The sequence below is a fragment of the Taurulus bubalis genome, assembly GCF_910589615.1.
Source record: "Taurulus bubalis genome assembly, chromosome: 18".
Lineage (NCBI taxonomy): Eukaryota > Metazoa > Chordata > Actinopteri > Perciformes > Cottidae > Taurulus > Taurulus bubalis.
This window is the reverse complement of record NC_136606.1, coordinates 14,999,494-15,023,125: the sequence shown is the minus strand read 5'-3', so window position 1 is coordinate 15,023,125 and position 23,632 is coordinate 14,999,494. Positions and strand designations below refer to the sequence as shown.

Sequence of the window (23,632 nt, the reverse complement as noted above, 5' to 3'; positions counted from 1 at the left end):
CATTGCACGCAGTGGCACACAGGGTTCAAAGGAAATCTCATTTTGCCACTGATTGTGGCAGTCATACATTTTCCATTAAGCAACTGATGGGCAGTGTTGCTTTGGCAGGCTGACAAACTGTTAAATACCTTCTTTCTTCTGGCTTTGCTTGAAGCATTCAGCGTGGGGCGATCGCGGCTGCTTTACAGGGCGAACAGCACTTTCTACTTCAGCGTTTACACCTCTTCATGTTTTTATTATAAACTGAGGATAACTGAGGATATCACCCAAGCCACTAACACCAAGGATATAAATATTTGTACATTTCTTTTGAAACACTTTTCATCACCAAATTACATTAGAATAACTATTGTTTTTGTCAGAGAAATGTCTATATTCACTCCATAATTGGCCCTTTGACAATACTCTGCTGTTTCACCTGTTGCTTCAGCTCAAACCCAAACCATCATCTCACTAAAATTCCCATTCAAAGGAACACCCTGATGATGTGTTGCCATCTCCCTGGATGCCGTGTTCCCAAAACATCAGGCCTGATAAATAGCGTGTTTTACACCTTGAGTGCTGAGAGAAATCCGGTTAGCGAGGGTAATGACGGACAAAAAAAGCAGCGGCACGCATAAATAATCACCGGCGTGGTTCTGCTCCTCAGACTGTGCTGGTGACAGCAGCTGTTTTTGTCTTGAGGTGCTGCCAGGTTTGTTCCAAACAGAGCAAACGGCTCATTCTTACACGGGGAGGAAATATCACACCGCGAAGATCTTTACCCCAACAAACTGCCAGACAGCACACAACAACATCGACGAGAACTAAAAGTTCCCTGCAACTTCTCGAGGCGCGGCTGCTAACAAAGTCGGGGCTGTCTGTAGTGTAAAATGATTGCAGCGGTTGACAGCTGGATTATAACAGCAATCTGCTGGTGAGCTTGCTTTTCACTGGAGATTCAAGAATGCCTTCAAATCAATCTGACTGTGACTCAGTTCAGGCTTCAAGTGATGGTGTAATATTAACTAATATATGGATGTTAGTGCTATTTTACAAGGTTCAAACTTCAAATTATGTTGTATTTTTAAGCGCTTGAAAAATTATTTAGATGACCAATAAAACGTATAAAGTAACTAAAGAAATTACTGCTTAAATAAAAGACCAGATATCGAACAAAAAAGAAACTATATATGCTACATAGTCTCTCTTAAAACCATCAATTATACTTTTGCATAAAAAAAATCATTTAGAAACTGTTGTATTATATATATCAATATACTATGATCAAAATATCTCTCTTATAGAGTACATAAAGTGTATGTATGACTGTGGTAAAAATGAAACGTGAAAAAAGTACAATTTCTCATTCAAAAAGTAATTAACAATGTACTTTATTATTGTTATTAGTATTTCCTGTAACACCCAGGTAGATATGACTATAACTCAGATTATAAATCTTCTTGACTTGTTCTACCAGAGTATCGCTCTCTCCTCTGCAACTCCAATCGAATATGATCTTCAGTAAGCGTCCAGAGTTATCGAATCTAAAACATGCTTCGTGGATTCTCCAACCAGCATTTGACAGTTCTGTGAAAACCAATTAATGTCAGAGCGAGACCAGACCGCTTCTAACAACACATGGCTCCTTCGCTCTTTTAAGTCTGTAAAGATGCTGCCAAGTGAATTAAAGTGTTTGTTCGAGAGGAAAACGATGATAGATAAGGAAACAGGAAAGGAGGAGAGGTGTGAGGAATCAGCAGTCAGTGATGGCAGCCTGTTGCAGGTTGAAACAGAAACTATTAACAATAAGCAGCGGGGGGACACGAGCAGATCACACAGACAAACTATTATTTAAAAAAAATATCTTTGGGGTTTTGGACTGGTGGTCCAGAATATAAAAACAAGACACGGGAAAATGAATCAACAGATTACTCTAGGAAGAACATCATCATTATTTGCAGCCTAGGCCATAAACAAATAAAGACAAAGGAAACCTAAAGGTATCCTCTACATGTAAGCATTATGTTTACAATGACACTTCAGTATGCCTGAGATATAAACAATAGATGGACCCACTCATCAAAACATGGCTTCGTAGAGCCACAGGCGCCTTTAATGGATCCAAGCCAACAACTGTCCCGTTTGTAATTCAGCTCCTTAATACACTTTAGCAGTATTTGTACTTTTTTATTTCATTATTTTTGTGTTTTTTTTTATCCTTTGTCAGTAGATTGTATTTTATTTGTATTGTCCGGTTGCTGCGTTATGAGTTGCTGCCATGACTGCATAGAAGTGTTTTAGCGTTGGACCGTTTCTTTTCTTAGTGACTCTTCAGATCTACTCACTGTTGCTACCCGACCGGTTGAGGCGGTGCATAGCAGCGTTCTCCGGTTCCTGGTAGGGAAACTTCAGTGTGGTGTCCAGACTCCTAAATCCTTCTCTCAAGGAGTGGTGCTTGTAGTACTCAATCAGCTCCTAGACACACACACACACACACACACACACACACACACACACACACACACACACACACACACACACACACACACACACACACACACACATTAAAATAAGCAAGCTATATATGCAGGCATTTGCATTTCTGTTTAATGCATGTAACATTTATTTTGAAAAGCACTTTGTAAAACCAGATAAATCCCCCATGTTTGTGTTTTTCGGCTCTTTTCACAGAAACAATTCTATAATTAAATAAGAAAAAGTCTGCTTGAAAACTGAATGTTATTTTTGACACTGTACCGAATACTTCTAACCTGCTTTATATGTGAAATAGTCAGATCAGGGTTTCTGAATCTATAAAATGCAGTGAAACTGTTTTTCAAATATTACACTCCAACACCTGTAATTAGCAAAGAGAAAATACTGTGCCGGCATTAAGAAAGCTGGTGAACCTTTCAATATGCACTGGACTTATCTTTAATGCTGAAGCCCTCAGGCCAGTAGAAACACGTCTCTAACCATAGCTATTTTTGTGCACACTGCTAAAATAAAATTCAGGTTTTGACACTTCATTAAGCGAACACGATGATTTATTTATGAATTGCAGTGGTGGAATTAGAAAAAAAACAAAAGAGGCTGAAACAACTCACTAATATGCTCCTGAACTTCTTGTTCTCTGCGATGTAGAAGCAGCCGTCCTTTGTCAGGATCTTTATGTGCTTCACGTCGTTGTTGTACCTGTGGGCCATTGAATAAGTTATGAGTCTAATTTCCGTCTCTGATCACCGCCATCGATCGGTGGCCGGCCCCTGGCCCATGCGGAGTAGCACTGCCCCGCTCTGTAATGCATGGGGTCCCAAAGGTTTGTGACACATGAATGATGGGTGGTCAGAAAAACAGTGTGCATGTGTGTAAGCGCACCCTCCACCCACACACCAGGGTGGCTGATGGGACTCTGTGGTTGGAGGAGTAAAAGCTTTGTGTGCACACAGGATGGCTGTCAGTCACAGAGATGCTAAATCAGATACTATTCCTCCGATAAAGGGCCAATCTGCTTATTTCCTGTTTCCAGAGTCAGCCATGTTGGGGATCAACTGCTTGAACCTGTTGAAAACATACTCAAACCAACGTGCATCAACTACTAAAAAAATGAGAGAACTGAATTAAAAAGGAACCTGAAGATAATTACACCCAAAACTGAGCCAAACGGAAAGTTCCCTCTTTTCCTCTGAAGGCCCAAACACGGCCAATGACTCGACCCGGTTCATGGTCAGGTCTCGGACACGAGGAAGTCTATATTTTTTAAATTTTTTATGAAGGAATAGTTTTATATTTTAAGAATAATGTTTTTATTTATTTTTTTGCCAAGAGGTATATGGAAGAAATGAAATACCACCCTCATATGCGCCTGCTCTATAATAGTTTTGGAGCATTTCTATTGCCTCTCAACAGCTGTCTACATGACGACAGCTGAGCAGGCGGCTTGCAGCTAACGGTGCTAACGGTGCTCACGGCGCAGACTCCGTCGAAAGTGCTGACGGAGCTGACGATGTTATCATCTGTAACTGATTGTATGATGGCAGAGCTAATCAGTGCGGCGCTCTCACGTGCACAAACATGCACTAATGCGTTGTCAACAATGCTCAGATTACAGCACACACAGAGGGACAGTGACGTCGTTCTCTGCTCAGGTGGACGTTACTCTCGTGTATCTTAACACAGACAACGGTTGTTTGCTGCTGTATTAAAGCTCTGAATCCCGTATAGATTACACAAGACGCTACAGCCAGCAGCCGGTTGTCTGAGCTACAACATCAGTCTACTGACACTTTCAAACCTATTATCAATGTGTTCATCTTGTTTGTTTTTTACTATATTATAGTGCAAAACTGACAAAGTTGACAAATTACACTGTCTGAAACAAACGTTTTAATTCGTGAGCATTAGAGGTGCTTGTACCTTTTAGTTTTTTTTCAAGCTCACTCTTTCCTCCTGGTAGTCATGAGCGTTATCAATCTCGCTCTCTGCAAGACAGCAGTTGAGTGCATTTCCCAATAACATTGAACATTTCCTTAAATGAAACAAGACCAAACTTTTTGAAATGTAACGCGCTATATCTCAAAGCTCTCAATGTTAGAAGTCCACTTGTAAGGACATGGAGGTATCCCCTCCACTGCGTGTGGCCAGAACTTTCCATAGTCAGTTAAAAGGCTGCAGAACTGGGGTCTCTTGGCTATTTGGACACAATCATCAAAACAATCTTCTGCCAGCTCTACTCTGAGAAGCAGACATGGAAGGAGAGGCCAGGGGGCATATCCATCGTTTTAAATGTCGTTACCACAACGTAGGCGGTTCTTTCTACTCTGCCTCTCTCCTTCATGAGGGGGTGGTTAAATAACCTTGAATAGTCTTACAGTTGTTCCCTGCTTTGTTCAGACCACCGCCGTCTGTCTGCACACAAGCAATTAAGACTCCAGCGCAGAAGGAGCTTGAAGGCCCTGAAAGCGGCCCATTCCAGAGGAAACAAATCAAGGATGCTAAAAAAAACAGTTGCATGAGTTTGAAGGAATGTTTTTGTGCTGGAAGACGACGGTCTCTTCACTGTCATTTATCTCATGCGATGAGATACGTTTCAAACAACGACGAGGTCGCTAACACCTCAAGGTTCTGAAATGTGCTTTGTTCATTCTTTTTAATCACCAAGATTAGCATGGCTTTCAAGACCTAACTTTTAAGATCCTGCTCCGTGACTAGCATCTGGTTGGGTCCGATTCACACACATCACTGTGGCACACCAAAGCCTGAAAGCAAATCATCCTGCAGAGGAGCTATAAATGGGTCTGTCAAACTGTGTTGTTTAGCCGGGAGTTACGTCTGGTCAATAGTGTGGTTTGGCTCAAGGCATCGGATGAATCTAGCAGACAGAGCAGCCGCAGACGGACAGGAAAATGTCACGCTTAAGACAAACAATACAATCTGATGACCGTTGATAGCCAGACCAAACTACTCCTATTATCAGTGCAACTTGTGTCTCATTTTCATTCACATTTCATTTAAAGCAATCAAATCCAATAAATCTAGTTGCATTCAGAGGTGGGGACACTGACACTGACACTGCATGAGCTTCTTGAATGACTTAATGGGAGTGTCAGACTTACTTTATACTGATGGCGTACTCCGTGTACTCTCTGCTGCGATGGCGGACCAGGTAGGTGCTGTTGACCCTGTTGATGAGCTCGGCCTCTGCCTGGAGCCTCTCCATGGGCCCCGCAAACCTGCAACACCACGGCCAAAAAGAAGACAAGTTGTTGACTGTAAAGAACAATTCAAAGTAGCAAATAGTATGCATAGTATAAATAGTATGCAAATAGTATGTGGTAGCAGTTAGATGTGCGTACACTTCAGGTCAGAGCTGCGTAGTGTGATTACTCTGATATATATATATATATATATATGTGTGAAATTTAAATACATTCATATTTTGTCAAGTCTTGACTGGGCCAAAATGACTTCTAAGCCTGAAGCTGGTTTGTATCGGTAAATATACATCTGCATCTGCTGTGTTTTGCTCAAGCCAATAAAACTCTTTCCAGCATGAGTAAAGACTTGAACCTTCTTTAAGTGATACATGCAGACTGAGACAGCTGTTTTGTGGACATACCAGGGCTGAGAGGAGTAGTCGACGGGCTTTGGGACCTGGAGCAAAGAGCAAAAGTGTGTTGTTGTTATTTTTCACGTAGCTTGCACTCATCCAGGCTCAATACCACGTGCGCCTCCACAGGAAAGTACTTGGCGCCAGTTCCACAGGACTGTTTTCGCAGCTGATGTTTTGCCCTTCAATAAAAATAAAAGCAACCTGTACGATGCCAATAAAACAGCTTAATGCTCTGCTTATCTTTTATAAAAGTGTCGACATGGTGATAATGGTTTGTTATCTACGGGACGGCTCGTATTCCTGTAGCAGCTGGACAGAGAGTGAATTTGCCTTCAACAAATGGAACATGACAATGCAGTGATCCGGAGATTTATAGGAGGAAGAAAAACAAGCAATGCAAAGACAATGCAAACCACTATTCCTCCTCCTCAGCTCTGCAGTCCAGTTTGCACAGTGTAAAACACTGCTTGTTCCTCATAAGACATTGTGTTTCTTTGCTTCTTAATGATGAAGTGAACTAGACAGTAACGCACCTTTATCTCGTAAAACAACACATGTTCCTTGTGCGCAGAACATAAAGACCCGGGGGCTGTTTTCTCATGCCAGGTAAAATAGCTTACCTCCCCTTCACCAATACCTAAACATCCTCACATCACTGGCCTGCTAGTAAAGACATGTAGCCAAACACGGGCTGCTACAACAGGCCCCAATGTGGCGAAGGAAAAGCTGCTTACACATGGGCAAGGCTTCACGGCGTCGCTTGGGAAGAAGCCAACCTCTTTTGTCGTCAGGATCTTGCCCTGAAACCACAGAGAGATAATTGTGTTATGTACAGCTGGCTGACTGTCTCCATTATTCAGAAACAATTAGCTGGCAACACACAGAGCACTGTCAATTTACAGCCCTAGTTAACCATTTGCTGAAATAATGGCTGGCAGGAAGAAGGAAAGCGGAAGAGTTCCTTATTCCCCCCATGGTGAGGACTCTTTAAGGTCAGTTGATTTATCAACAATGAGGAAACAGTCATTGAAAACAGGGAGGCAGTGGTGCAGTGATCGTCTTCAGACTGACTCGGCGCTGTGGGTTGATGCTGCTGCTTTTGTTCTGTGCAAGACAAGATATTTGATTCATGTGGGACAATAATCCAGTCATGGATTCCGCATCTGAACAGAAATTGAGGCTTTAACTTTGTCAGATTAAGAGTTTTGTGCGTATGCAGATGGCTGTTGCAGTTAAAACTCGAGCAGGACTAAATGCACAGTGAACTGCAGCATGCATGTACTGTCTGTTTATAAACTCAGTCAATTTGCTGTTGCTATGCTACCACTGTCATATATTCACTTTACAAGTCAATAACCCCTTTTTCCTACACAATACATCATTTATACGTCCAAATTTGAATGCAATGCGTAAGTGAACATATCTCTGGATCAAATCTAGCGTTTCTGTTTAACATTCGGCCCCGTCAATGTATCAAGGGACACCAGTCAGCCTTACTGCCAATTAGCCAATAATATTACTTTTTCTATTATGATTATTTAATACAATAACTCTTTCAAAGCTTAGAGCTATTTTAATTCACCCCAATGTAAAGCAAACGTTTTGGATGGACTATTTGTAGCCTATTGGACTTTAAAGACATACAAAATTAAATGAAAATGTGCTTAAATGTATTATTTTTGTTTAATATGTTTTCAACAGCAGCTTCCCATAAGCTGCCTGTTGACTGTAAAACTGTTCTGACGTTTCCAGGGATCCTGGCGGTTAGATGGTGTCTGATCACAGGCGATTGAGGGATTGATCCGTGTGTTTTCATCCATTAACTGGGAGGCACACGTAGCGCACAACCGGCTAAGCCCATTTTGATGGTTTTGAGGCCGCCGCCCGTCACATCCCTGCTACCTCGGGACATTTTATCGGTCCTTGTGGAAAGCCCTGCTCTGTGCTGCCTCCGTGCTAACAGTGTGATAATGAGTGTAGCTGCTAACACTGACAGAGTAAACAGATGGTTTCTGTTGAATGAAATGAAATTACAGTGATCGATTCCATTTTTCCACGCATTCCCGGAACAGAAATGATTATGGTCTGCTGGCTACAAAGGTGATGGATATAGAATGTTTGCTGACTGCGGGGCTGCAGCCGCCTCCAATTAAGCTTTTATTCAGGGTTAATTGAATTTGTATCTATTTCATCTGTTTTGTATTTAGTGCTATGAGATTGGTTGGTTTCCTCATTACATGTCTGATTATAAAACAATAGTACAGTAGTTCAGGTCAATATGCACGGCCCTTTTCAGGCCTCATGCAGGTGAAATCCCATTATAATTACGATGACTTTGATTCAGCCTCTCAAACACACACACACACAACAATTTATCAAAATCTCCGGAAAACCGCTCATCGTTCCTTCATCTGAGGTTTAAATCACACGTGTTGTCACAATGTTATGTGACACAAACAGGTTGTTGGAGGTTTACTTCCTTAAAGTGAGTGCTCTGCTGTGTGTATAAATATCTCTGAGTGTATACACCTTAAAAAAAAGGAATTAGATTGTCAAATGCAGATTATCCAATCCAAATAAACTGGGTTATCTTTAGCCAGCAACACAACTGGAATGCTATTTTGACGAGGCACCTGAATAACATGTCCAACTTAAAGTACGATGTCTCCATTGAAATACCCTCAACTCATGAGGAAGTTGATACACAGGACATTAGAGCCAAATCCATTTAATAATGACCGAACCATGCAGACTATACCAGATCTGGCTTATAATAAAAAAGCTGACCGACATTGTTCGAACCCTGTTATGGAATATGAGGTCAGCACGAGGGTTAGATGGTTTGACAGTGGAGGAAATGAGAGATTTAAATACACTCGGCCCATTTTTTTTTGGTGTTGTGAAAGACTTGATTAAGAGTGGAACCTCTGACCTGCCACCACGGGCTGTGAAGGTCGGCGCAGATTAATTCGATGATGTCACCCGTCTGGATGCTGAGCGCTGGACCAGACGCCGGGCTCGGCACACCAAAGTAGTTCCTGGTTACCAGCATCTTGGGCCGACCTGCAAGAGGGACACAGTTAGCTCCTGCGCACCGTCTGGGCTTTAAACTGATCTTTAATGTGTCTGAAACTACACTAAACCCCAAAAATATATGTATATTGATTTGATAAATTCAAATTGTTGTCCTTATTTTCTTGTTTGCTCGTATATCATTGAAATGTATAGAACATTTCCTGATTTATGGAGTAATACAAAGAGACATCCAAAGTCCCCTCTGTCAAAACCTTTGACTCCAATATGTCAAACAATAATGAAACAATAATTTTGAACAAAGAGAATGCCTCAATTGCATATTTCAACATACAATTAAACAACTGCAATTTAAAAATAAGGATTTCCCTCATGTAAATAATTAACTGGGATGTCTTCGCTTTCCTGTTTGTAATTGTCTACTTTATATTTATTTAATTTGTGTTACTATGGACCATGGATTTGTAATAAAGTGAATTTAATTGAACTAAAAGACTATTGATTCACATAAAACATGTGAAACTTTGATGTTGGTGATAGTTTAACCAAACCGGCCTCTTTTTAAAAGTAGACTTGAGTATCTGGATGATTAAAGGAGGACAAACATAAAATGCCTTGATTTCTTCAGTCGTGAATGCATGGTAGCATCGGATTCTGTCTATGTGTGCCTATATACATATACAAATATATATATACAAATATATATATACACATATATATATATATACACACACCGTAAAAGTTGGGTTACAAGCCGCTACTACGTTCGGTGGGTGTCCCCGCTAGTTCCGCGCTGTAGCCAGCTAGCGCTTCTGCTAGTTCCACGCTAGCTCTCCGCTAACTTCTGCTAGCTCTTGCTAGCTCTCCGCTAGTTCCAACCACCGAAGGTAGCGGGACCAGCCCCGGCTCGACGCCCGACTCGGGCAGAGGGGATGCGGGCAGTAGCAGCAGCAGCGCTAGCTAGCTACAGCAGGGACAACCACCGAAGGTAGTAGCGGCTTGTAACTCGGCTTTTACGGTATGTACGGTATGTATTGTTTGGCCTCAGGTCTAAAAGGGCATGTTTGCCATTCTTAAAGTGCGTCTTTGCTCTAATAAAGTATTGTCCAGTCCCAGAAGAGCTGGTAATGAGAGGGAGTATACATGTGTAAACACACACACACCCCTTGTCACCAGTGTACTGCCCTTGCACATCATTTGGACCCATTATCATATTACAGATAAGCACCAGTGCATGGCTGGTTATCAAGTTCTCAGATAGGAGATAAGCAGTGAGTGACACTGTTTACTGCTGTACGATGTATTCTGGCCTGCTGCAGTCATGAGGACATTTTAATCACATTTACAATAAAGAATTAAAAGGAAAGCCATTCCGTTAGTTTTCAGTATACTATGATTGGTAATAATATTGTCTTTGGGGACACTGTCAACATTCCCTTCTTTTTTCTTACATACATAAAAAGCCTACATACATAAAAGCCTGTGCATAACTTCCCCTCACCTGCAACAATCCAGTGCACATAATGATTGTATATATATAAATAAATAAATAAATAAATAAATAAATAAATATATACATATATATATATATATATATATATACATATATATATATATATATATATATATATATATATATATATATATATATATATATATATATACATACACACACATATATATATATATATATATATATATATATATATATATATATATATATATATATATATATATATATATATAAATATATGACAACACAGTCGTAAGGGTTTGTTTGCACTGGCACTTAAAGAAGTACATTTTAATCATGTTTGTTTAAATTACCTCAGTCAGCACTATTTGATTTTGCACAAAGGCACAACTTTGATCCCATTATTCACCAAGAAATCACTGAAATTGAATTACAACCCGCCCGTTATGAAGCACCCACCCATGCCAAACAAATCCAGAGTTGGTATCGCAGAGGCAAAAGAAAAGTGTGTATCTCTCTCTGCACTGTGTGGCGATAGTTTTGTGCAGTAACACAATGTGAGAAAAATAACTTCTAGTGAGAGCATGAAGAAAAGGGTAAAGCTTAAGGCAAATAATAGAGACGTCAACAACATTGTATTGAAAGCTCATACATCTATATCGGGCTTTCTTCTCTTTCAGGGTCTGTTCCAGTGCAGTAGCACTGAGGCTGGCAGCCTGACATGTGCTAGCTTGCCTGAATAGGACTTCTAAAGACACAGGGCCATGGAGAATTGAGTCTTGGGGGCACGAATTGCATTCCTATCCACACAAGGACAAGCAAAGTGTTAGCGCACCTTTGAAAACAGACAAAGAGAGCCGCGTCGAAATATTATGAAACGCCAAGGGCCGGGGCAATCAAATGCCTATTGATTTTAATGCGTCTTCAGTCAGAAAGGATTTTCTGCAGCATAATGGATGGAGAGGTGGAAAATGAGTGTTGAAGCCAGGTTTATGAGAGATTAAAGGCCCTCTGTGCGGCGTACGCATGCACACGCGCACACACACACACACACACACACACACACACACACGCACAATTGAAAGGATGCTGCATGTTATTCATATTCTGTTGGAGAAAGATTGAGAGACAGAAAGTCACAGGAGGAGGGAGGCAGAAATACAATGCCTCTACAGTATTCACTGCATTTACTTTACACGCCTACTAACATGCTATTTTATGCATTCTATTTTGGCTTTATTCCACTTAGGACGTCTCTTAGCATGAGGCGTTCATGTATAGATCGATGCTCAGCTGCAGCGATGCAATCGGTTGATATCTACCAGGTGAACCTCCTTCCCTGGTGAACCAGGTTGCCTCTCACGCAAAGGGAACCATGACACCATGCCGGTGGTAATTCATGCAAACCTGTTGCCAATCCAGACAAACGACAATGATAGAGGGAAGTATAGAATAACTCAAATGGATGTGTGTGTAGGCACAGTCACAGCCAACACTGCAGCTGCAGTACCACAAACGTGAAAAACGTTCGTACTTCTCTCTGCTTTATAGCATTATAAATGTATCTTCATGCATCTTCATGTTTTGGACCATTATTCTGACAAAATAAGATATGTAAAGAAGTCACCTGTGGTTCTTTGAAATTGTATTTAAAGAATGAATTAGAACAATATTTATCTGATGAATTATTAATGAAAATAAGTGTTAATTGCAACACTGAATCGTTTAATAATCATAACAAAGCCAATTAGATAATAATCTAGAAAAAGATTTAACTAAAAAGGTACTTGGCCAGTCCTTTCCTCCTTTATTTTGCATGGAAAGATCAATGTTTTCAAAGCCTTTACGACATTAGCTGATAAACAGTATTAGTGCATATTTACAGTGAATTACATTCCAAAATCTGGTTATTTGTTTTTGGAGCAACTGTCTCTAAGCACATAAACATCTTCAGTGAGAAAGAACCAGATTTCAGTGGAGGAAGAGAAGACAGAATGGGTGGGAGGATGTCTGATGTAGTGTTGTGCTCTGAATTTCTCACCTGCATCTCGATCTTTGCCCTGAAAAAAACCCACACACACATAGAGTTACACACTGAAACAGGCACCTGCCTGTTCACGAACAAGCACGAGCACATTCAGACACAGATATCTTGTTCTCCGCTGATCATTAGTTCATTCATCAGTTTCTCCATCGCAAGCACACACAAATGTCTGCCACGGGGGAGTCGATACCAAGCCCTCCAAACTCAACAGCATAGCTGCCTTATAACCAACTAAATCAATTATTAGCTGCACTCACTGCACTCAGTGAGGTGAATGTGTTCCAATAAACCCCTCTGCCGCTGCACACACAGAATTAATATTTTAACCCCAGCCTGCTATTTCCCCTCTGAAGCCCACATGCAACGGGCCTGATGCGGACGGCACTACATAACATATTAAAACCCATATGGCATGCACTGCCGCCACGGGCAAAATACTGTGTGTCCCGCTGCAGCAGAAATACCTTTAAAGCTGCAGAGAGCGGTGACACTGCTGTGATTTCTAGCAAATACAGATAGTTCAGATGCCGTTTAGTTCAATGTTGTGTTCTTGAATTTTGGTGGAAAACTGCATGAGGCCAGTGGGATATTCTTAAGTATTTCCACACTAAATAGTAGTACTGCTATTACTACTACATCAACAACCATCCAACACACTGTATTCATGCAGTCTTATTGTGTGCATTGCATCAAAGCAGTTGGTCGAAAAGTTTCTGCTGCTTTCAAAAAGATTGCATGTTGCATTCTGAATTTGTGTTGAGCACAAAGAACACTTCTCATCGCTATACAGCGCTTGACACCGGGGACCGGGGACACAATTTCCCCTCCAGTCTTGTGTTTTTTACAGATGAGACTGGATCAATTTTGCATAAAAGTCCTACCAGCATAATACAGTTTTAGCCCCAGTTATTTGCGTTATTGTTGCTAGCCCAGTCTAATTTCCTGCTTGGGGATATTTTTTTAGCATTGTAGCAGTAAAACGCACAGCAGTTTAAAAAAAAAACACAGCAGCGACACTACAGGTTAAAATATGCAAAAAAAACAGAAGAATATATCTTGTTTGTGGCGTCAGGAAGGCTGCAGCAAGTAAAGTCAATTTGAGTTTCCTTGGCAAATAGCTGCAGGAAAGAGCAGTCTTCAAAGTGCAGCAAAGCTTTGGAGAGGAGGCGAACGGCAGACACAAGACAGTGCACACACACACACACACACACACACACACACACACACACACACACACACACACTCACATACACGCAGCGGCAGCTCACCTGAGTTCTGACGGAGCCTGGATCTGAAAGAAGTTTGAGAACAGGCATAGTGAATGACGGGTTAGCAGGTGCACGCAAACACTTGCACACACTCGTTGGTACGAGGCAACACTCCCTCATTAGTGGAGAAGGCGGACGCTCGTGTCTGACCGTGGTTCGCTTTGTTTTGCTGCGCTGCCACTACCTGACAGCCGGGATAGAGGAGGTAACGAGGCAGGGGGGAGGGGGGGGCCGACCTGAGGTTTTTGCTCCACCGGTTTCTTTCATTGGCTCCCCTGAGGGATGGGTTACACCCCCAGGACACACACCAACACACACCTGAGAGTGCGCACACACACACACACACACACACACACACACACGACTTCTCCTGTACCTGTGCAAACAGAGCAATTGCGTAAACACACACGCACCTGAACACACACACACATGCTAGTAGGCAGAAAGCCTTATGCATTGCACCTATATACACACACACACACACACACACACACACACACACACCTCTCAGCAGGCCTTTGACCTGTTACGCAAACACCAGCTGATAACAGAGACAAAATCAGGTAAACAATGCCTTATCTTTGACTGACACACACACACACACACACACACACACACACACACACACACACACACACACACACACACCCCTCTTCTGGGATGCTGTGTTTGTGCAGCCCTGCCTGTGCATTGACAGTCTCTGTACATGCAGACATTGTGGTGACGTGAATGAAGTTCAATGTTGTCGTCAAATTGGTGGACATCAGCACAAAGTGGTGCAACAGCCAACACATTAAAATGCCCCTCATTACTGTTACTGAGCATCTTTTCTACTTTTAGGAGTCTTAAACTTTCTTTGTCTTCAGTCGGATACTAAAGTAGTGATCCTCGTCCCTGCACAATTCCCTGTACCAGCAGAGGGTGGAGATACTGTGTGGAGTAATGAGAGGGGGAATTCAAACCGACATCCCAGTCTTCACCAGCTCTCCTGCCGCCGGTGTCGCCCAAATCTACTAAGGTCCGCACTCTGGCAGGGTGGGCCTGGCAGTGGCGTTATTGCCTCTGCGACCTGCTGGCACCGTGACAGATGCCAGGCCCAACAGGAGCTGGCAGCTTGCCACGGGGAATACAGACAAACACACGCAACGGTGACACGCAGTGTTACGGCTTGCAAGAGTAAAAAACAGCAAGATCGCTTGGTTCTTATAAAAAAAAAAGAGAACACAAGAATGCACTTTCAAGACCTACAAAAAAAAAAAAACTTCCACAAACAAAAAGTTTTTTCACCTCTTCTCTATCTCGCACACACACACACACACACACACACACACACACACACACACACACACACACACACTCACACGCACACGCACACACACAGAGGACATGCTAAGCTGGTTTCTGAAGGCCTTCTGTTCATTCCACATGTCTGAAGTTTTCCCTCCCTTTCTTTCTGAGCTGTCAGTGCTCCTGCACAGGGAGCTGAGTGACAGATAGACAACAGGGGCATAATAAAAAAAGTTAGGAGTTTCATAAAACTCCTCAGTAAAACTACTATTAAGCTTTGGGGATCGGAACAATGATACACAGTGACATTGCCTTTAAGGTGCTCTGAAGTGTCAAAACCACCCAGGGAAGCGGGGGAGCTTTTGAATGAATATCTGCAATTCTGATCGAACACTTGGATGACCTTGGTTGGTAGGAATAAGGGCACTTATTAAGTTCTTATATATTTAGAGCAACCCCCCCCCCCTAATTCCACTTTGTGCGATACTGTTCAGGATGTGACTGTGTGAGCTTTAAACCGGGCAATAAATCTCCCTCTTAATCATAATTAGTCACATAAGACACTTGCACATTGGATTTATGTGCGTCACCTGTCATTACGCTCGTACTGCTACAGTATAAACATGCAGTTGTGTTCATACGGTTACATTTTATGCGTCCCTCGAAATCGTTTTGTTCAGCGACAAACTGTTAACTGCGGACATATTGCAGACTAGATGTGACTGATACGGGTTTGTGCAATAAAGAGAGAGACTTTGGTTTTATATGCATGTGTAAAGCAGCAGACTGTTACCTGTTTTTCCACAGCTGCCAAAGCGGGACAGGCATTCTTTATGGGCACCTAAACCACACTTGGAGCACAGGTAGCCCTGGTTAAAGATGCCCCTGCAGACAGAGGAACAGGCATCACATGGATTGCTTAAAGGTACACACACACAGCAGGGAGAGCAATGCAAAGAATAGCAACATTACGTCTAAGTTGCAACCAAAAAGGTTTAATGTTATGGAGAAATGTTTTCTGACATATGAGCAGCAGAGGTTTGGAAACAACAGTCAACTTCTCTTGTGTTTTTAGCCGCCAACTAGCCAGCAATAATAATGGTATATCAGTCAGCCTAATCTGTACTTTGTGTTTGGTGCTTATCAGCAAATGTTAGTATGATGAGAGGCTAAAAGTACACGGTGAACACGTCATCTTCAGGTCTTCAAGGTCCTAAATGAAGTCAGCAGCTCAAGGACACCAGACAGATTCCAATACTTTGTACCAAAATCACAACCGGTGTGGATAGTTGATTCTAATAAGTTTCATTTTGAACTCAAGAAAAAAAAAACGGGCCTCAGCTCACAGAAGAGGATCCTGACATTCTTGGTGTAAATGATGTGTGTGCACACGTGGAGATTGAAGCAGCAGCCGAGCGTTGTCGTGTTTCCGTTCTCCATCTCAGAGGCCCTAATTAAAATGACATGAAAGGAAAGGCTGCTTTGCTCGGCTCTCCAGCTAATTGTCTGTTTAACCTCTTTGAGAAGCCTGGCATGGCGTTCACGTGAAGGAACGCTTTTATAGTTTTTTTTGCGCCGTTCAGAACTGCAGGGTGTGTATGTTGAATTTGGGGAAAGAAGTCAGGGCAGTGAATGTAAAACATTGGGACATCGCTCTTGTGAAACCTTCCCAATTCTTATGAAAATAACATGGAAGGAAGGACTTTCAAATTAAAACTTAAAAGAAAACGTCTACCAGGCACGTTACTCATTTTCTGGTTAATGACACAAGAGGCCTGTGCTCTTATACATAGATGATCAGAAAACATGAGTATACAAGAACTCAGATTGAATAATACACAGAACTTGACTCATTAGGCTTATGATTCATGAAGTCATTTGATCTTTGGTTTCGATTAGAAAAGAGGTTTAATTTCTATTGCGTCAATTCAAGTTGATTCGATGTTCCTTTACAGCGCTGCAAACAAAAGGCCCGAGCACAATGGTCATAATGAAACAGTCAAAAGGACCAATCATTATTTAAAAGAACACTTGAGAAATAATCACGAAATCAATGACACACTGCACTTGAGAGGCTTCTCCAGACTGCATTATTCTTGTTTTTCTCGTACCATATCTTGAGAAAACAGTGGGGAGTTCAGCGCCCGGCTCTGTATATTCACAGTGCGTCGCCTTGAATATGTGCTGAAGTGTGGCAGCCACTTTTTTTTTTTTTGCTTTACTGTCCTCGGTAGGTAAAACCACTCCGTCGTTCCCGCTGTGAGAAAGACCATGAGGCGCAGTCCTCTGGGTGCCGATACCATTCAGCAAATTCAAAAGAAACTTTGTGTAGCCGAGGCACATGTGCAGAGGAGGAGAGGACTAAAAAGGAAAGTGACGAATAGATTGTGAGGGTACTCTGGAGAGGAATAGCAGGAGTGGAGGTCTTTCAAAGGAGTCCCGTCAGGTGTTTGAAGGGAAAGGGTCCACGTCTCGTCCTCAGTCTTTATGTCTGACGATAGCCTTGAAGAGGGTTTTGTACTCCTTCCACTGTGTGTGTGTGTGTGTGTGCGTGTGTGTGTGCGTGTGTGTGTGTGTGAGAATAAGAAATGGCCTCTTACCTCAGCAGCATGTGGCAAGAGTTGCAGGAGGTGATCCTTTCAAAGGTGTGCATATTAAACTCGTGGAGGTTGTTCGTGGCGTTCTCAGGACGAATGTTGGATCTAAACAAGCCAACACACACAAGAAACATCAGATTATTATTATGAATATTATTATCATTAGTAGCAGTAGTTAGAAAACATTCCCTAAATAAAGCATTACTTTTAATTTAAGTAGCAAATGACAGTAAAAGCACCTTTAAGTTACTCGCGAACTCAGTTCAAGCAGGGACTCTTTTGGTTTTCTACTTCTATTATGCAACAAATTAATTGAAAATGTCGATGATAACACAATAAAGTAAACTTGTTTACATTGTGGTCTGTTTTGAAGAGTGAGCTGCCAAATCCGATCCATTGGACAAACGGCAAACTAAGATTTCTAAAGTGTTCTGCAGATCTGCTTGTTTCTGGCATCCAAAGTGCAGTGTCAGCTAAATTGCTGTAATGCACCACTGAGTAAATAGAGTACCTGCTCATGTACCTCCCTTCCCACATGGTGATGATATTATATAACTTGTGGTAGGAAATAATAAAGTGATAACATGACGTGTTGATATTTAGAATATTAAAGCTCCATAGACATATTGAACAGTACACTGCTCTGCGCCCGTGAACACATCTGCTACAAACGATGGAGGAGAGCAAGCAGTCGGACCGAACTGTACAATAAACACTGAGCGCTTGGAAGTTGTACGACAAGTTACAGATGAGCCAAAAAGATTGAATGAAAATGACTTCGTCGGTCTTGTTACAGTTTTCAAAATGCTTTGGTCTTTGATGAAAATGTGAATTTTAAAGCAAAAAAAAAAGAAATAAAGGGTTTACTTATAATTGCAGCCAACCAACTCTTCCAAAGCAACAGTAACATTTCACTGATACGACTCTTTGAAGTGGGAAGGAGAGAATTGCAAATAGACAGGTAAAGTCTGCTTGAAGTGAACACTGAAGTATTCTCGGCCCCTTGGGAGGTGGAGAATAAATGTGTGTGTGTGTGTGTGTGTGTGTGTGTGTGTGTGTGTGTGTGTGCGTGTGTGTGTAAAAGAAAAATAAAGAATGGCCAAGTTTGCCTGTAGCACAAAGGCCTGTTTATTTCAAATTGAAGAGGTCTGTTCTTTGTTTTGTCAGTGTTATGATAGCGAGACATGATGGCATTGTTGCGTAATCACGTTGCTTAACATGCACAGGTGTTACTTTTGGAACTCAAACGATTAGTCAAACTGAAGGACTCCAACGTGTTCTCTGGAAAATAGGACCAACAGCTCTGAGAGGGTGTCCTCTCCTTTGTACTGGGAGCGGCCGATAGACGCTTTCTGGGGAATATCGTTGTTAATTATGAATTGAAAACATAAAAATGGCCGCGCTGGCAAATAACACACAAAACCCGTTGAGCTTCCTTTTCCTTCAGACTTGACTTTGAGAGTGTGACTGGTCTCTTCCAGTTCCACTATTTCTCTGTACGCGGTCCGATGCAACTGCGTGCAGTCTGCTGAGAGGCACATGCTTGAATTCTTCATGACTTCTGTCTTCTTCTGACTTCGTGCTCACTCACCGCTGTTCACAGATCCGCTGTTAAGCATCGCCGTGGGAGCGTTTTTGCGTGATTGTCTGGTAACGACTTCGTATTCTCACAGCTAGTTAAATCCGGCCCAAAAGTTAATCAACCGAAGCCCCTTCTTCCTCAGTCTCGCATCACACCCGGCTTCATCTTCCTAATCATCTCCTTCACTTCCTGTTAAGGCCTGTTGCTTTCCAATGTCGCTTGACAATTTTATTTCACGGATTCTTTTTTCTTTCTACATTTTTCTTTTTACATTTTTAGTGTAATTGCACCTGCTTGGGAGCCCCGCTGCTCTTAACTAATTGTCAATGATGCCACTGGCGGTTCATCCAGGGATTGAATGGAATGGGTTTTTCTAAAGACATTTCCCATAATGAAACTCCACAGCGTCTTTTGTTAGATCGCTCTACGGGAGAGGCAGGCACCTTTAGAAACTCCACAGCTTCAGCTTGAAACAACGCTTTCTGTTGTTATATAAATATTGCGGTCTCCTGGACCAAACCGGCGTAACCCTGAAAGCATCACAAGGACATTATTGGGGTTATTTTTTTAGACTTTAAACAGCTTCTCCAGAGTCACACAGGATATTATACAATCACCTCCTACTGCACCTGTTGTATTATTCGTAAGCACAAGTTTTGGTTGTGAGGAACGCCGCAAATATAATCTCATTAAAATTGCATTTTTATTTCATAGTTTGAAATGTACAGTTCAGCTTACAGGCCACATCTTCACAAACCGTCCAGTGGTCTGAGATCTTGACTCTTTTTTTACTCTTATTAAAATCCTATGCACTCTTTTGTCCAATGTGGAATCGTGCTTTAGACTTCAGTTACGATATTAATATTATTATCTATAATTGTACAACTGTTGTCGTACAACCAATACAACTCGACTGGCCTATCAACTCTGCGAAAGACGACTCCTTCCTGGCTCTCCGAGGGGAAATACAATCGTTGCATTTGTCACTCTTGGAACCAGTCTGTCAGTTTAGGTGAATTTGGATCCAGTTCAGGCTGCGGACTGGTTGATGCAGTTTAACTGCACACACGTGGTACTGCAATTAAATTAAATCACTTGTGTTCTCCGAGTATATAAAGTGTGAAATGTTTATATAAAACTGGATAAAAAAATTAGTATTTGTGCATGTTCAATCAGGCTCTGCTTTTGAAAGTAAGTGTGTGTCTTACAATCTGCTCATCATTTTTGACACCACAGAAATCTTTAAGTAGCCAAACTTGAATAACAGGAAATTCAATGTGTGCGTTTTAATGTTGTAACTAAATGCAGCCGAGACAAAGACACACTCTTATCACGCCATGGCGCATGAACGCGCACACACACACACGCACACACAAACGTACAGAAGAAAAAAAACACACTCACATGGCCATGCCAAACTGCTCCAGCCACTTCTTTTTCAGCTCTTTGGTCTTGAAGAAGAATTCAAAGCCGCTCTGGCCCTGGTTATGGGTGAGGTAGAATCCGTAGGACCACTGCAGCAGGAAAGGGGAAAACACAAGCATGTCAGACAGAAAATACAACAACGGTGAGTAAATAAATTGAGGGGTTTTGAGTAAACGGCAAACGGAGCAGGAGCCGAAGGAGACGTGATGCAGGGAGACAGATGGAGACAAAGAGATGCAAAATGAAAGAGGGATGCTTGGGGAGAGCAAACTCAAAGGCTGAAGGGCAGAACTGACAGACAGAGACAAACAGAGAGGAAGAGCATGAAGGAGCACAGGAAGAGGGTGTTAGGCTGCTGTGCCATACAACCGCTGGGCATCAGACAGCATGCACAGACCAGTGGGCCTGTAATCAGCCCCCATTACCCACTTCAAAGGCTAAATATTAGTCCATTAGCCTCCGTGTCAACACACACCTCTGTTTTTTTTTCGCCTCCGACTTCACTAAGCAGATGCTTGTGAGATTCACTTTTTACGGCTCCAAGGCTGGGTTTTGAACTTCTAGCACTCAACTCTAAAGGCTAAAAACATGCCAAGCTCACAGCGCTGTCAGGGAGGCGCAGAGGCTCATCTTTTCTATTGAAAGAAAAGAGAAAAGGAAAGCAGCGCTCTACAGAGGCATTCCCAGTGGACACCAAGACTTGCGCTCAGCAGAGATATCTCTCGCAACCAATTTGTAAAAAGGAAGGAGACGGTGTTTGTCCATCTGTCAGTTTAATTCTTTTTATTGCTTGGTGTAGAGTTTGAATTTAAAAGGTTCACACATCCAGATGGATAATTGCTACCTGAAATATAACCAGTGCTCATGCCTTTCACCATGCCGGTCAGTGAGTCCAAGTGAACTCTGCAATAACAGTTATTTAGCCATTTGGGTGAGAACACAACATTTACACAATACCACCTTTTAAAATTGATGTGGTGCACTCGTTAGCACACAGCTAACTATTTTCACATCCAGCAGACACCAGGGCTCTCAAGTGTCACGCATTGAGCGTGACTGTCACGCATTTATGTGTCACTCTTACCCGTCTTAAAAACGTGAGAGCCCTGAGACACTGAACAACATTATAATGAATGTGAAGTCGTGTTTCTATCCACCTGGCGAATGCAAGTCCAATAATCATTCTCCTTGTAGCTCTGTTTTGGTTTCTACCAACTCCCGGGAGAAAGAGCTAGCTCTTTTGCTGCTAAATGCGCAGCATGTTCACTAGCTAGTTGCTAACTCTGCCGTTTGGTGCTGTACAGGTAGCGTACTGTGGGTTTTGGAGCATTTTTCTGTGCTGGGTAACAGCTGCTGCTTAAAGCAATGAGAGTGGGCCAAAAACAAAAGTAAATCTGCGGACTGAAGAACCAAAACAATGGTCCCAGAGACTCTGAAACCGCAGAGTCTGGTAATGGTTATCAGTTGGTTTGTCACTAAAAGCGGCACTTTACAGATTACACATAGTAATTGGATCTTTTGTTATTATGAAAATAGTGATTATCGCAACTTGCAGCTAAAATATATGTAAAGCTGCAAAATCTCAAACCATCAGCTCGAGCATGACAAACGGTGGCATAAAAGCTTCCCATGGCTGTGTACAACGATTAGACTTTGAGATTATTTTGGCTTTACCTCCAGATGACTTGCATGTAAATGTGATTATTCTGCTTCTAAGATGAAGGTTCTTCTCTCCGACAGCTGCCGTCATCTTTGGCATTTCCATAATAAATATGTAATCAAGCAAACTGCATCATATCCATTATTTCAGAGGTACATGAGACAGGTGAGGTTTCATGAAAAATGTAACTAAACCTACTAATGTCTGCTATTTACAACATCATTATTACCCCAATCATTGTTTCCTGGCACACCTTAGATATCATCCCTCATTATGATTGGCAATATTTTTCACCACTTGGCACTTAGTATTCGTGTGTGTGTGTGTGTGTGTGTGTGTGTGTGTGTGTGTGTGTGTGTGTGTGTGTGTGTGTGTGTGTGTGTGTGTGTGTGTAGTCAGGCCCAAAGCTAGGTTTAATGATAACACCATCTGGGAAGAGGCAGACTGCTCTAGTCTGACACTTTCAGTATTATGCTGGTGAATGAACAAGACAGTGTAAAACATGTGCTGCTTGTTTGTTGGTATGATATTAGCTAAGAATCTTTTCTGGTGATTATTTTCTTGTTTGTATTATGAGCTGGAAAGATGTTTGCATGTAGTTCATTTTAGCAGCACATCAGGGATTCGGGCTGCAAAAAGCAGCCGTGGGGTTGATATGTTTGGTACAGGTGCTTATGAAATACTTTTATTTTTACTCAATTTTATGAACCTGCATTCATCTGATGAATTGTTATGGCTGTTCGTTATGCTGAAGTAGCGCTGTTAATTGGTTTGTCAGGAGTCCAACGTGGTTCCTGAGCTTTGCTGACTTAGTCATAAAGAGGCAATAATGGACTCAACAGTGCAAGACTTCCCTCCATTATAGCTGATTGGTTGTTATGTGAGAATCTTGTTTTGTTCTTTTCATTTTACAGAATGGGAAGAACTATGTACTGCTATTATTGTTATTACTGCTATTATTAAACAGTTATTATTACTCGTACATGCTGTTTGTCAGTGAAAGAGTGAAAGTAGAATTCCCTCGCTGCATTGTTCTAGTCTTATTAGGATACAGCCTTTAGTGAAATAACATTTCATCAAAAGTTGTTTTAAAATCACTGTAAATCATCACTTAAACTGGTGTATTGCTGTTTTAAAATGAAGTTAAACGCTTGATGCTCAAGACATA

General features: G+C 41.8%; 1 protein-coding gene across 1 annotated transcript in view; it reads right to left on the bottom strand.

Annotated features, from left to right (window-relative positions):
- vav3 (vav guanine nucleotide exchange factor 3) overlaps nt 1–23,632 on the bottom strand; it is a gene marked incomplete at its 5' end in the record, with an annotated part of 78,236 nt that overhangs the window by 5,869 nt on the left and 48,735 nt on the right. Inside the window, 11 exons of the mRNA XM_079234413.1 lie at nt 2,328–2,457; nt 3,090–3,177; nt 5,598–5,714; nt 6,101–6,135; nt 6,829–6,894; nt 9,027–9,157; nt 12,643–12,661; nt 13,914–13,936; nt 15,994–16,085; nt 17,801–17,902; nt 20,784–20,893. Of these exons, the coding sequence (XP_079090539.1) occupies nt 2,328–2,457; nt 3,090–3,177; nt 5,598–5,714; nt 6,101–6,135; nt 6,829–6,894; nt 9,027–9,157; nt 12,643–12,661; nt 13,914–13,936; nt 15,994–16,085; nt 17,801–17,902; nt 20,784–20,893 (913 nt within the window). The remainder of the gene's footprint in view (nt 1–2,327; nt 2,458–3,089; nt 3,178–5,597; nt 5,715–6,100; nt 6,136–6,828; nt 6,895–9,026; nt 9,158–12,642; nt 12,662–13,913; nt 13,937–15,993; nt 16,086–17,800; nt 17,903–20,783; nt 20,894–23,632) is intronic.